The 13,707-nt window shown below is 47.3% G+C and overlaps 1 protein-coding gene and 2 long non-coding RNA genes across 5 annotated transcripts; 1 reads left to right on the plus strand and 2 right to left on the minus strand.

Moving 5' to 3' along the window:
- Nucleotides 1–3,687: 3,687 nt before the first annotated feature.
- On the minus strand, nt 3,688–4,325 carry LOC133887329 (uncharacterized). The gene is made up of 3 exons (XR_009903542.1): nt 4,266–4,325; nt 3,957–4,200; nt 3,688–3,880 (listed from the first exon to the last, which is right to left on the minus strand). It is a non-coding gene; the product is annotated as an uncharacterized LOC133887329 (long non-coding RNA).
- A 325-nt stretch (nt 4,326–4,650) lies between these two features.
- LOC133886352 (serine/threonine-protein phosphatase 7 long form homolog) lies at nt 4,651–9,454 on the minus strand. The gene is made up of 5 exons (XM_062326083.1): nt 9,162–9,454; nt 5,537–5,636; nt 5,118–5,458; nt 4,865–5,042; nt 4,651–4,761 (listed from the first exon to the last, which is right to left on the minus strand). Exons 2-5 carry the CDS (start codon nt 5,618–5,620, stop codon nt 4,651–4,653), a joined length of 714 nt encoding a protein of 237 aa, XP_062182067.1. The 5' UTR covers nt 5,621–5,636; nt 9,162–9,454.
- Nucleotides 9,455–10,641: 1,187 nt separating this feature from the next.
- LOC133886207 (uncharacterized) lies at nt 10,642–13,499 on the plus strand. 3 transcript variants are annotated; one of them, XR_009903371.1, is made up of 5 exons: nt 10,642–10,880; nt 11,206–11,271; nt 11,596–11,662; nt 11,998–12,452; nt 12,557–13,499. It is a non-coding gene; the product is annotated as an uncharacterized LOC133886207 (long non-coding RNA). The 3 variants fall into 3 exon arrangements; XR_009903370.1 differs by having other exon boundaries at nt 10,644–10,880; nt 12,408–12,452; nt 12,557–13,495; XR_009903369.1 differs by having other exon boundaries at nt 11,596–12,452; nt 12,557–13,496.
- Nucleotides 13,500–13,707: the final 208 nt, after the last annotated feature.

Raw genomic sequence — 13,707 nt, forward strand, 5'->3', positions numbered from 1 at the left:
CCACCCCTCGAAAGCTTGCCACATGGCGTCCGCGCCAGCCTTGGCCTCGGTCACGACGAAGGGCCCATTCGCAGTCTCCGTCCCATCGGCTACCTACGGGCCCGGGGGCTACTGTCGGTGTATTTAGGACCAGGGGTCCCTAAGTCCCGAGGCCAGGCCGGCCATGCACCACATATCACCACCCTGCAAGGTAGGTAGAAGCTAAGTCCCGGGAGAAGGTGCTCGGGGCCGCCGCTTCTGGTTCCCGAGCACCCTAGTTCCCCGATGATCCGCAGAGCCCAAATACCAAGAAGGAAGTGCTCGGGAGAGAGTGCTCGGGGCTGCACGTGGCAGCTCCCGAGGACTCGGTGCCCCGAAGGTCCCATCAAAGTGCTCGGGAGAGAGTGCTCGGGGCTGCACGTGGCAGCCCCCGAGGACTCGGTGCCCCGAAGGTCCCACCGAAGTGCTCGGGAGAGAGTGCTCGGGGCTGCACGTGGCAGCCCCCGAGGACTCGGCGCCCCGAAGGTCCCACCGAAGTGCTCGGGAGAGAGTGCTCGGGGCTGCACGTGGCAGCCCCCGAGGACTCGGCGCCCCGAAGGTCCCACCGAAGTGCTCGGGAGAGAGTGCTCGGGGCTGCACGTGGCAGCCCCCGAGGACTCGGCGCCCCGAAGGTCCCACCGAAGTGCTCGGGAGAGAGTGCTCGGGGCTGCACGTGGCAGCCCCCGAGGACTCGGTTCCCCGAAGGTTCGCGCAAGATCATTCAACGACCCGAAGGGTCCCGTCGTCAGGGTGTCATCCAGTCAAAGGCCCAATGCCGCATTTAATAGGCACGCGCGGTCTGACATCCTGACATCCTGATATTCTCAGCTGCCCACGCCCCAGTGTCAGACCCTGCCATGCACTGGCATGGGGCGTGGGTCCATTAAATGCACGGGTCCCGTCCCGTTTCATCCAGGTGCCTCGGGATAACGTTGCCAGAATCGAAGCGCTCGGCATGCCACCCTGCCCTGGCAGAAGAACAAGACAGGGTGGGCGCACCGGGCACCTCTGAGGCTGCCCGGTGGGCCCCTTTCATGGCGCCCCGAGGCTCCCGCAGCGGCTGGTGGTCGAATGCGCGCCGCATTTCTCCACCGCCCCTGTCACTTCGCCAAGATGAAATGATTACGCCTTTCTCCGTGGCACCTTGGCATTCACGTCCCCTCTTTCCCATTCAGGATATGTTGAGGTCGGCGCGCCTATAAAAGGAAAGGATGGAGAACACTAAAGAAAGGAGGAGAGAGCAAGAGCCCCCGACCACAAGACGACCAAGAGACCAGACAACCAACAATCTCCGGCGAACCAGGCCAAAGATAGATCGACAGACACTCGAACCAGCTCAAGTTAAGCTAGAACAGAAGAGCCTCAAGCTCTTTGTAAACAGTTCTCCCCTTAGAACCAGATACCTCCTTGAAGAATCCCCTTCAAGGATAAATATAGCGCTCATACAGGAGTAGGGTGTTACGCCTCCGTGCGGCCCGAACCTGTCTAAAACCCGGCGTACCCACTTTTCCTTGCATTAGGGTGATCGTCTCCCACCAGCCATCGCATTTATTTCCGTTCCCGATTATTTCCCACACAAGCTTTTCCAGGATCATCCCCCCGGCCGAATCTCTAAAAAGGGGTCTCTCGGGATCCCTGCGACAGGAGTTCACTCTCCGACAATCACGATTGGAGCACGTGCTCTTGTATGGTTCGTTGAACCTTGTACCATGTGGCTGTGGCTGGTCGAACGTCGAGGCATAGATGGCATGAAATTGTCGTCATCGTCGTCGTCCGGAGGTATCACGGTTCGAGCACGTGCTCTTGTATTGTGCGTTGAATCTTCTCCTGTGTGGCTGGTGGAACGCCGAGGCATTGGTGGCATGAAATCGTCGTCGTCATCGTCTGGAGGTATCACGATTGGAGCACGTGGTCTTGTATGGTTCGTTGAACCTTGAACCGTGTGGCTGTGGCTGGTGGAACGTCGAGGCATTGATGGCATGAAATCGTCGTCATCGTCGTCGTCCGGAGGTATTACGGTTCGAGCACGTGCTCTTGTATTGTTCGTTGAACCTTCTCCTATGTGGCTGATGGAACGCCGAGGCATTGGTGGCATGAAATCGTCGTCGTCGTCGTCTTCAGGTATCGCGGTAGTAGGATGTGCTCTTGTAGTAAGAGTTGAACTTTCTCCTGTGTGGCTGGTGGAACGCCGAGGCATTAGTGGCATCAAATTTTCATCAGCTCTTGTACCCCTTGGGTTCGCTGATCTTTGTCGTCTTCGACGCGAACCAGGCAGCACACCCCCGCCGAAGAGCATTTGCATTGCCAAGAGGTGTGGTATTTCTTTGTTGATTAACTCCGCGTCTTCTGGGAATGCCTAAAGCAGAAGAGGGGTATTCGAATCAAAAACAATAAGACAACTATGGTGATGAAATAGAAAATGACGAACCTGTATGTGGGATGCATACTGGTCGGGCAACATCGCCATCCTTCGTTGCCTCATACAGAAACCCAGTAAAGAAGGATGGTCGGCTAGTTCGCAAACCCTGAGGTATATTCGGCGGCGCTCATGTAATAGGGCCCTAAGGTCGTCGGTTGTTACATGTAGAAGTGGAACGGTGAACGCAGAACATGGCGGTCTTGTATTTAATTTAGACACAGCTTGGATTATGTTGCTCTCTTTGAAGGGATCATCCTTCCCTCCACGCACAACCTGCAAGCAGGCAGTTAATGCTATATCGATCATTGTATATGTCCATGGGAATGCAGTAGTAGAATTTCTCGCCATATTGAGATTTCCCTGCAACTTTTTTGGTCTGCACCAAAGCACGATTCGCTGGTTATTTAACAAACAATAAACATGTATGAAATGTCGAAAATGATATATACAAATACTTAATAAGTTACTGATAAATAAGTTATGTGTCATAATTAGTTAAAAAAGATTATGTAAACTAAATATAATTACTTGAACACTGAAGTGTATGGCATAGTACAAATGAGTACATAATATAGTGTATGGCATAGTACAAATGGCTCCTTAACGATGCCTACGCCGCAAGAAATCCTCAGGAGTGTAAGCGTCTGGCGGGTGTGTGGCCCTCATCCCAGCCGCCTGAGCTGGCCCCTGCCATGTGTGCCCTTGGTCCTCATCTTTGTCTTCATGATGTGTTCCAACTCCGCCGAATGTGTATCCAGAACCGCTAACTCGGCCCTGCATATACCACGCTGTAGGATCGTCATACGGGAGTGTGACCGCCGGTAGTATGTGCTCGGTGGGAGTCCGAAATGATGAAGTCCCAGCTTCCTGGTACCAGTGTGAACCCCCTGGTGCATCGGGATATTGGGGGTATTGGCCACTCAGTAGCTCCGTGAAGCTGCTCGATTGCAATGCACCAGCCCAGTCAAAATCTTGAGTGCCACTCCAGGTGGGCATCTGGTGTGTGCAGTCAATGACATCCTCGTTGTTAGTTGATAATCCTGGTGGAGTTGTCTGCATAGCTTGAGTAGGTTGTGTGAACGGAGGGGGCTGGGAACCCAGTATGCACTCCTCAGGAGCGGGAGCTTCAGGTATCACCTCCTCGGCTCCAGCAGAAGAACGTGTCCCATGATGTGCCGCAGACGAAGGGGCCTCCCGTGAATGTGCCTCATGAGCACTGGATGAGCGCTTGCTGTGGGAGGCACGGGAAGGGTCCATGGCGGGTACGTCGTATGCCCTATAACGCGGGGCGCAACCACCTAGTCCACGTATCGCGGACCAAAGGCGAGACCCTCTCGTCCTCATGTAGTCTCGGAGAGGGTGCCTATCCCTTCGCGTGGCTGACCCACTCGCTTCCCAACGGTCATGCTCCGCATGCCTATGCATTTCGATCCCCGCTTCGGTCTGTTGTTGTTGAGGGTTATGTCAGTAATACGGATGACAAACTAATGAAAATCGTTATAAGTACAACATCACTTACCACCACATGTAGAAGCCGGGCACGATCTTCGGGGAAGGGTCTAGGGGCTGGCGGTACGCTGCCGCTGAGTAAGGTGGGACGCGTTCGTGATTGATACCACGCAAGGTACTCCCAGTACGAGCTATCGTCGTACTGTCCCGCAGGAACGACGACATCCACTGCACCAGACTCCATCCACCGGGTTATGTGTTCTGCATTAATCTCCGCCCAGTCGTGGGTGCTTGCGTTTCCTTGGGCACTCCTCCTGTATGTGACATAAATAGTTAAATTTTTGTAACATAAAAATGGTATCTACAGTAACACACTTACTCGTGCGCCTGACCAGCGTCTCGTGGGGGAGGTACTGGCACCAACTGACGATGACCAAACTGCTTCTGCACACGGTCAGGAGAATACACTTCTATATTGTTCATATAAAGCAGAAAACATCTAGTCATCCATAGGTCGGAGTCACGGAAACAAGATGGTGCGATGAGGCCGCTAGTCGCAATTTCGGCCACTCGTTCACTACGCCATGGATCCCACTCCACAAGATCGGCACTAAGGACATCAAGGTCACTGATCACCCGGGAGTAGTTTCCATGGTCTTGGTGGTGACTCCATCGCAGCCTGGCATGAAGCCACCTATAACCCATCGTTGGCCTCATGTCGTCGGCGACGCCGTTAGAGATGGGAACTGGATAGTAGGTCTTACTCACCCATGGTCGACACACCGGGAGATAATCCCAGCTCCAGAGCTGTAGAAGGTGTAGGCAACCAGAAATAGATCCCATCTTTGTTGACCGTTGGGTTGCGGCACACAATCCTTTGTATGTAGCAGCCAACACAGCAGATCCCCAACTGTAATGTGTCGGCTCGTACGGATGTGATGTGAGCTCACGCGCTAACCATAAAATATGCGGAAGTACATAATCACCTGCCGTGTTGCAAAACATTATACCTCCAAGCAAGATATACAAGTACACCTCATAATGCTGCATAACTGTTGCCTCGTCCGCATCCGGTGGGCAAGGGCTGAACTGTGGTAGGCCATGAATCCATGACATGGAGAGCCCTACATCCTTCATGTCATAATGCATGTTAAACCTACAAGATACAGAGAATCAATGAACCATGAACAACACTCCAACGTATAAAATGCTTTATGTAACAAATAATTACCTGCCGTGAATATAACTCTTCCACTGCTCCTTTCCTGGTCGTGGAAGTACTAACGGGGTGCCCCTTATCGGGAGCCCGGTCAGCATGGCAACGTCCCGTAAAGTAACGGTCATCTCTCCGCAAGGAAAGTGGAATGTGTGCGTCTCAGGACGCCAGCGGTCGACCAGGCCTGTGAGCAGTGAGACCTCGATCGGCGGCAGTGGAGTCCTGCCACCACCCTCCATGGGAGCTCCTGCCATCATAAGTGCAAACGGTAGGAGTCTGGCCTGTGCGAGGGGCTCGTGGAATCGAGGGTCTAACTCCTTAAGCTTGCGCACACTCCTGGAACGCAATGGGAGCAACTGCAAATGTATGCAATACATTTTTAGAGTAAGTACCAAGGTATTAGAGCAAATGAAATTCACGTAATATCGATGTACCTGTTGCCCTGCGAAAATCATCCTTCCCCTGTGGTTCTCGTCATACCGTAGTTGAAGAAGCTCGGGAAGGTGAATGTGAGCCATGCCAATGATTTCAAGCCTCATGGTTCAATTATAAAATAAAGTAAGATAATAGCTATTACAAAATAGGTACAACACCTAATACGTTCATAACAAATTACAATACAATCCATGTTTCCAACATACTTCATATAACAAACTCACTAGCACCAAAGCTAATACAATCCAATTCGATCGTAGCCTAATAGTTTACCGTCGGGTCGGACAAGTCCTCCTGTCATGGCCGGATTGCTTGCATATTTTGCACCTACGTAGTCCATCAACAGCATCTGCTGCATCCATGTCACCTTGAAGCCTCGTGGCTCTAGGCCTTCCAGGATCCGTGCGTCTGGCCCTGGGATAAGGTACCCACTTAGGCCCCTCGATTGCTTTGTAGCTGGATCCGATGTTAAATGAACACATCTTTGGAAGCCATGTGCTCCTCAGTGCATCGATCGTGAAATAGGGTGATACGTATTGTGATCCATCGTTCCCGCCCATATCCCTGCAAGCGGCCAAGATATGGGAGCACGGGATATGATGTAGCTTTGGCTTATTGCATGTGCACTTCACCTCGTGAGAACCAATTTGATATTGTTGCACGGTGTCACCCGTACTGTATCCAGAAGTGTACCGACGACGACACATGACCTCAAATTCATTATTGGTTCGGTCGTAGATCCTAGTCCGATGAAAGTGTGCCTTACTCCTCCTTCTGGATAGGATTTCCTCCACCTTAGGTGCGAACCGCGTGCTGCACTCCATTGCAGCTATACCACGGTCTCGAAAGTAGTCAGCCGTCCTATAGAATGTGAGCTCAATTATGGCACACAATGGGAGGCCGCGTACACCCTCTAGGACATTGTTGAATGCCTCAGCTATGTTCGTTGTCATAATTGTATACCTATTATAAGATACAATAATTTTAGATACAATTTTTTGCGTAACCAAAAGGAAATTACGATCTTTAAAACGCTATGTTCTCACCTGGAACCGTGAGTATCATGGAATAGGGCCCAACGCTCCGCCAGCTTTCCCGCTATCCACTGGCTAAACGTACCACGTGAACGACTAATGATGGTTTGGCCCCCCACCATTTGCGTCCGTAGATGGTCCTCCTGTGCTTCTTGCTGTGCCATCATCTTACGAGTGGTCTCATTTAACTCTCGCCATATCTCGTTGAACTTCGCCTGCTGGTTCTGAAGACATAACCCTTTGAACCTCTTCACAAGACCCTTGTTGTGATACCTTGAGTAAAGGTTCGCACCTAAGTGTCGCATGCACCACCTTCTCTCCACATCAGGCCACGCAATGGAGGGGTTTGTGCTGGCATGCAGCACATCCAATGCATGCAAGAGGCCCTTATTGCGGTCTGATATGATGCAGACTCGTTCCCTATTACCGACCACACGTGTCCTCACCAAGGTAAGGAACCACAACCAACTATCATTGTTCTCACTCTCAACCAATGCATAAGCGAGAGGAATTATCTGATTGTTTGCATCCGCCGCCATCGCTGTCATTAGGTTACCATGGTACTTGCCACTAAGAAATGTGGCATCCACACATACCACCGGTTTGCAATGCCTGAAAGCTTCGATGCATTGGCCAAAGGACCAGAAAAACCTAATGAGGTATCGATCAGTGTTGCTGTATGACCCATCATCCAGCCTGATCGGCTTATCCGCCATGGCCCACTGGGTCCCGGGGTTGGTCATAGCAATCTTCTGCATCAGCCTCGGTGCGTAGTGGTACGAATCTTCGAAACTTCCAAACAACATCTTCAATGCCTTCTGCTTTGCTCGCCACGCGGTGTGGTAATTGATCAGCATACCCGTCTTAGTCTGCACCTCCTCCATAATGGATTTTGGCGACAAACATATGTTTGTGCCAACAAGGGTGATGAGTAGTTGGGCTATGAACCTCGCATCAACCGCGTGGCTCGCATTCCTAATAGCCTCTTCGCTGCATGTATGTGGGGTGTGTCTACTCAGCACAAAATAGTTCTCGTGCTTTGGCTTATGGGCTCGTACGAAGTAAGGACAAGTCGGATGCTTCGTACACCTAACCTCATACTCTGTATGGTTAGATCGGGCACACTTGTGGTCCCTTCTTGTGATTACAGCATAGTTGCTGATAAAGTGGATGACCTCTTCCCTGTTCCGAAACCGTTGCCCCACCTGGATGTCGCTATTCTGATATCCCCAATTAGATAGGGTGTTATACTCACTGATGGTACAATTTAGCAGTCCAGCACCATGAAAGTACTGGATCGCCGGCACCGGGTCATCATTGTCAGCACCTTCTTCGTCGCCACTACCACCGACTTCATCCTCCATGCATTGTGCATCTACCTCACCATGGTCCACTTCGGGTCCATCCGTACCCGAAGTGCCCTCCCCGACATTCCCTCCCGCCTCATCATGCATCACATTATGGTCTAATCCTTCCACAATAGCCACCTCTTCACCATGCACCGGTCGTGATACTATGGTTACGTACACTCCCATTTCAAAGTTCTCCTCTAATGCCTTACGTGAGTACAAGGCCCAAGCGTTGTTCGTTCTCAAATCGAACAACGTATGGACAATGAGCGAGCTGTTTGGTACAGGTCGTGGCCTAACACCCTCTAGGATAACATTGTAGGACTGCTGGTTTAGACACAAAAGGCTCATAACATGTGTTTGTAAGCCTTTTAGATCAATTGGTAGCTCAACCGTACTCTCTACGTGCTGGCAGTTCTGAATGGACACGAGTCTCCCATGCAAAACAGCGGGACGTTCTCCATAATAAATATGGATAGTCATAGCGTCTCTGCTAAACAAACATAAATGACCAAATAACTAATTAGATGTATGTTACATACGTACTCTATTTTAGCTAATGCATTAGCACGGAATAAATACTATACTTGCTGTAATTCCTTTTTTTATTCTAAGTATTACAGTTAATGTTACACTATAGTTGCTTCTGTTGCGAGATAATAGAATATACAAATAGTATACCTACTCTATTTTACCAACTTAATATCATTTATCTAAATGATTTGAACGATCTACTTGCTCTAATTACATTTTGTAATCTAAATATTACGATTAATATTACACTATAGTTTCTTTTGTTGTGCGATCATAAAATATGCAAATATTGTACCTACTCTGTTTTTCCAACTTAATATTACTTATCCAATGTATTCGAGCAGAATAAATACTATATTTGCTCTAATTACATTTTTTATTCTAAGTATTACAGTTAATGTTACACTATAGTTGCTTCTGTTGCGAGATAATAGAATATACAAATAGTATACCTACTCTATTTTACCAACTTAATATCGTTTATCCAATTTATTCGAACTGTCCACTTACTCTAGTTACATTTTCTAATCTAAATATTACGATTACTATTACACTATAGTACCATCTATTATTACAAGATCATAGAATATGCAAATCTTACACCTACTCTATTTTAGCAACTTAATATCTACATGCTATAACTATATTTTCTAATCTAAATATAAGTACATACATAATCTATGATTCAAATAAATATAAGTACTTACTACTAAGGAAGGCTGTCCTGCTGCACCGCAGCTCTTCGGGCTCGACTGCTCACACTAATTTGTTGCTCTGCTCTTCTCTCCTCTCTGCTCTCCTCTCCCTGCTCTCCTCCTTGCTCTCCTCCTTGCTCTTTTCTGCTCGCTGATGCCTCCTTGCTCTTCTCTGCTCGCTGATGCCTCCTTGCTCTTCTCTGCTCGCTGATGCCTCCTTGCTCTCTCCATTTAAAGCCTCACCGAGCAGACAACAACACATAGGTGAGCACATGCGCCATGCAGTTGGCTGCAGCCGGCCAAAAATCGTGGGCACAAAAGGACAAAAGCAAAAAGAAAAGAAAAGAGAAAAGTAAAAAGAACGACGTGACTTGACGTGATAAAAGTGTATTTCGGCACACGGTGTGCCGAATACCAACTGTATTCGGCACACCGTGTGCCGAATACGCTTTTTGGTTATATTCGGCACACGGTGTGCCGAATACAGTCATTTTCGGCATACCGTGTACCAAAAAATCGTTTTCGGCACACCGTGTACCGAATACATATGCTAAAATTATAAATACGAAAAATAGTTGTCCATTTAAGCAAATACGGTCACGTATATTGTACAAAATCGAATTTTTGCCGCGAGCAAACTGGTGACCTGCGTTTTGGTTGGCTAGAGGAAGGACATGGCAGCAGCTCAAAGGGTGGCACGGATTTTAAAATTATAGATTAACAAATTTTAAACTACTATATCTATTAAATAGTATATCTAAATTACGATTCGTTTGCACCATTATATTTTTTACAATTAAATTTACAAAATAAGATCTCACTTAAATATATTTTATTTGAAGATAATAATAATATATAAGTCCACATGTCATACAACCTTGCCTATAAATTAGCTTGACCGCCATTTGAACACCACCCTCACCTATAAATTTTGTCACTGTTCAGATATTGTCACCGCCAAAATTTGGCTCAGCATACGGGGCTGTGAACCAAACAGCCCCCAGGTGTTTTGGCGCCGTTCTATCCTGCTTGTTATCTAAGAAGCAGGGAATGAGGCCGACACGCATGGCAGGTGGCAATTACGAGGAAGGCTGCTCTGTCATAGTCTTTGGAAGAGCCTAGCCATCACGCAGCGGGCTGCAACGACTTGCAGACTTGCAGGGAGCGCTCCAGCTGCGCTCAAGCTGGAGCTGGTAGCCCAAACAGACGCGGCTTCGTAGTAGCAGTACGGAGACCAGTACACCGGAGGACTCCACCATTGGCTGAAGCTCTTACATCCCTACTCTGTTTTTTATACTAATGTTAGAAAAGGATCTTGACTGCTTTGCATGTGGGATCAATACGATTGGATAACCCAAATCAACTACTATATACTAAAGTGACTGGGATCCGTGAATCCTCAGGTCTCTGGTCCCTGTAGCTACTGTGGACATTTACTGACAGGTGAGCCTCCCGCTCTAGTCAATGGGTCGAGTTTCACTGATAGGAGGTGCTGCCACGTTTTACCTTCGAGACTCCTCTGGTAAAGTAGCGCTCCTGGCTTCCTCCCCATCAGCCGAACCGTACACCCCCCCAAGACAAATCCTTGTGCTTTCCTACTCGCCAACCTCGAACCCTCCGTCCGCACTCTCCATGGTTCCTTTCGGGTGCTGCTTCTCCTGCTTGACCACCGCGTGCTGCTCGACCTCTGAGTACTACCAGAAATCCTAAGTCCACAGCGAACAGAAGCAGGTGTTCCTCCGCATCCTCCTCTCTCTCAGTGCTCTCTTTTCCCCTCATGCTGCATTCTTTTCCCCCCATGGTTCACTGTATTAATTTTTTTCGGTTACTGACACCATTATGACCGTAATGCCAATTTATTCATCTTACATTCTTTTTTCCCTCAAGATCCGCTGTATTAGTTTTTCCATTACCGACACCATTATGACCGCAATGCATTTTCCCCTCACGCCAACTGCAGCATCTCATTGCTGTGTTCCTTCCTCACGTGAATACAAGCAGAGGGCCAGCTCCAATTCTAAGTGCTCTTCTCTTTTGTATTTTCCTTTTCGTACAGATTCAGGAGCTGAAACTACAGGGTTTATTGATTACTTCTATCGGACTACAACATAAACAAAGAAAGGTTAAATACAAATTTTCCATACTGTTTATTCTGGATTTATTCATGCTGCATTCTCCCCCCCCCCCCCATGGTTCACTGTATTAATTTTTTCAGTTACTGACACCATTATGACCGTAATGCCAATTTATTCATCTTACATTCTTTTTTCCCTCAAGATCCGCTGTATTAGTTTTTTCATTACCGACACCATTATGACTGCAATGCATTTTCCCCTCACGCCAACTGCAGCATCTTATTGCTGTGTTCCTTCCTCACGTGAATACAAGCAGAGGGCCAGCTCCAATTCTAAGTGCTCTTCTCATTTGTATTTTCCTTTTTGTACAGATTCAGGAGCTGAAACTACAGGGTTTATTGATCAACTTCTATCGGACTACAACATAAACAAAGAAAGGTTAAATACAAATTTTCCATACTGTTTATTCCGGAACTATTCATGCTGCATTCTTCCCCCCCCCCCCGTTCACTGTATTAACTTTTTCGGTTACTGACACCATTATGACCGTAATGCCAATTTATTCATCTTACATTCTTTTTTCCCTCAAGATCCGCTGTATTAGTTTTTTCATTACCGACCGCAATGCTTTCATTATTGATCTATTACGTCCCAAATTTTGCTGCCTATTGTACTGAGGTTTCAAAAGAACCAAAAAAAGAAGAAGCACGAAATCTATATTTACGGCAAGCATTTTGAGGCTTCGTCATTTATTTTGTTGGATTTGTTATTAGTTACACACATGTCAACTGGCGGTAGATCTAGGACACGACGTCGTGTCCGCAGTCGTTCTTTATCTCCACCATGGAATATGCCTGCATCGTTCCCATTAGGTATGCCACTCCGATTTTTTTTTCCCGATTTCATGAAACTAACAAACGTGTTCAGTGACATCGTACCATTTTCATAAGTTTAAGTTATGTATGTAATATTACTTACTGATGTTACCCCGTCTCAAATTCCTACGACACAAATTCACTCTCCTTTGTTTTTACTGTTGATAATGATACGATAGCACAATATTGAAGAAATTCCTTAACGAAATCAATTCAGTGGCACCAACAAGATGATAACTTACATGCAATCTGCATTCAAACTAAATTGTGTCTTCATTACTGCCATGTTTCATTTCTGCAAATTGAAGAATACATTGAGAATCAAATTGAAGGATCATCTTCTAATGAAACTGGTAAGAATATTGTATTGGTATTATGTTACAATGTATTTTTTTTAAATGGTTACCTAGACAACAAAGACACCAATTTTATATACAAACACTACTATTTGCTTCAGATCACCAATCTACGGCGGAGATATATAGTCAGCAACATAGAAGCCACTACCAACTGATCATATGAAACTGAAGCCAATTTAGTATCAACGTATAACTAGTGTCATCTCGACCACCTCCCACATATCCGAACCACAAACCACATATCCGAACCATACAACCGAACTAACCACGAGAACTCTCTGACCGGGTGCAAATGAAACAATACAATGCTCATGACCGAGATCACGGCAGTTCAAACTCTTTATACACCCTGCAGGGGATACTCCTGGACCCACACGACACGAGGACCATACGGCTTGTGCCACAGGCCAAAGTGCACACAAGGGGTACTTGTGACAACATTTCCCAACCAGCCCCAACAGTGTGGGGTATGCATCGCTCGAGGCGGCGATACTAGAACTACTCTCGGAGCAAACTAGTACCGCTTACAAGCCGACCCGCTCACACCGTCGATGTCCACACCCACAAAGCCACAGCTACGAAGGTATTCGGCTCGCCTTACCATTAGATCGGCCTGTGGTGAGTAAGGTAAGTGCTAAAGCCAACTACCTCAACGATCGGCCATAAACGATGCAAGCGGCCTACGGTGTCCGAGTTCCCTTCCCGAACTACTCCCAGACCTTTCTTGAGGGCAGATGAAACCCCTAACACCGTCCACATCTCGTCTCATACTCACCACTCGGCCAACCAACACCAACTAACACGGTAACCATTGTGAAAGTAACTTAACCTATAGCTCGCGAATGATGGGACGTTCCATCGCTCAACTTCTACCAAGGACCTATGCATTGCTAAGCATCTCACATCACTTTTAAGTTAGACCTTATCATGAATAAATCTAGGCTACAAAGATATAGATCAACAATAATTCAAGGAAGAGATAATGCGATCAACATAGGTTCTACCCATAAAAGCCCGACATCGACTTCCTATACATGCAAACCTATACGTAAGTATAATTTATCAATATTTAGACTTTATTTAATTCAATTGATAGGGTTCAATATGATAGATACTTGCCTTGCTGTTCAGGTGGCTGCCCAAAATTTCCCTCGCTCTCCTGGATCACCAGCTCGACGTTCTCTAAAAAGAATAGCGCGTGCAATGCCATGAGTATGGATGAAATGCAATAATATGCCACAATATGCAT

The sequence above is a fragment of the Phragmites australis genome, chromosome 12, assembly GCF_958298935.1.
Source record: "Phragmites australis chromosome 12, lpPhrAust1.1, whole genome shotgun sequence".
In the NCBI taxonomy this organism is placed as follows: Eukaryota; Viridiplantae; Streptophyta; class Magnoliopsida; order Poales; family Poaceae; genus Phragmites; species Phragmites australis.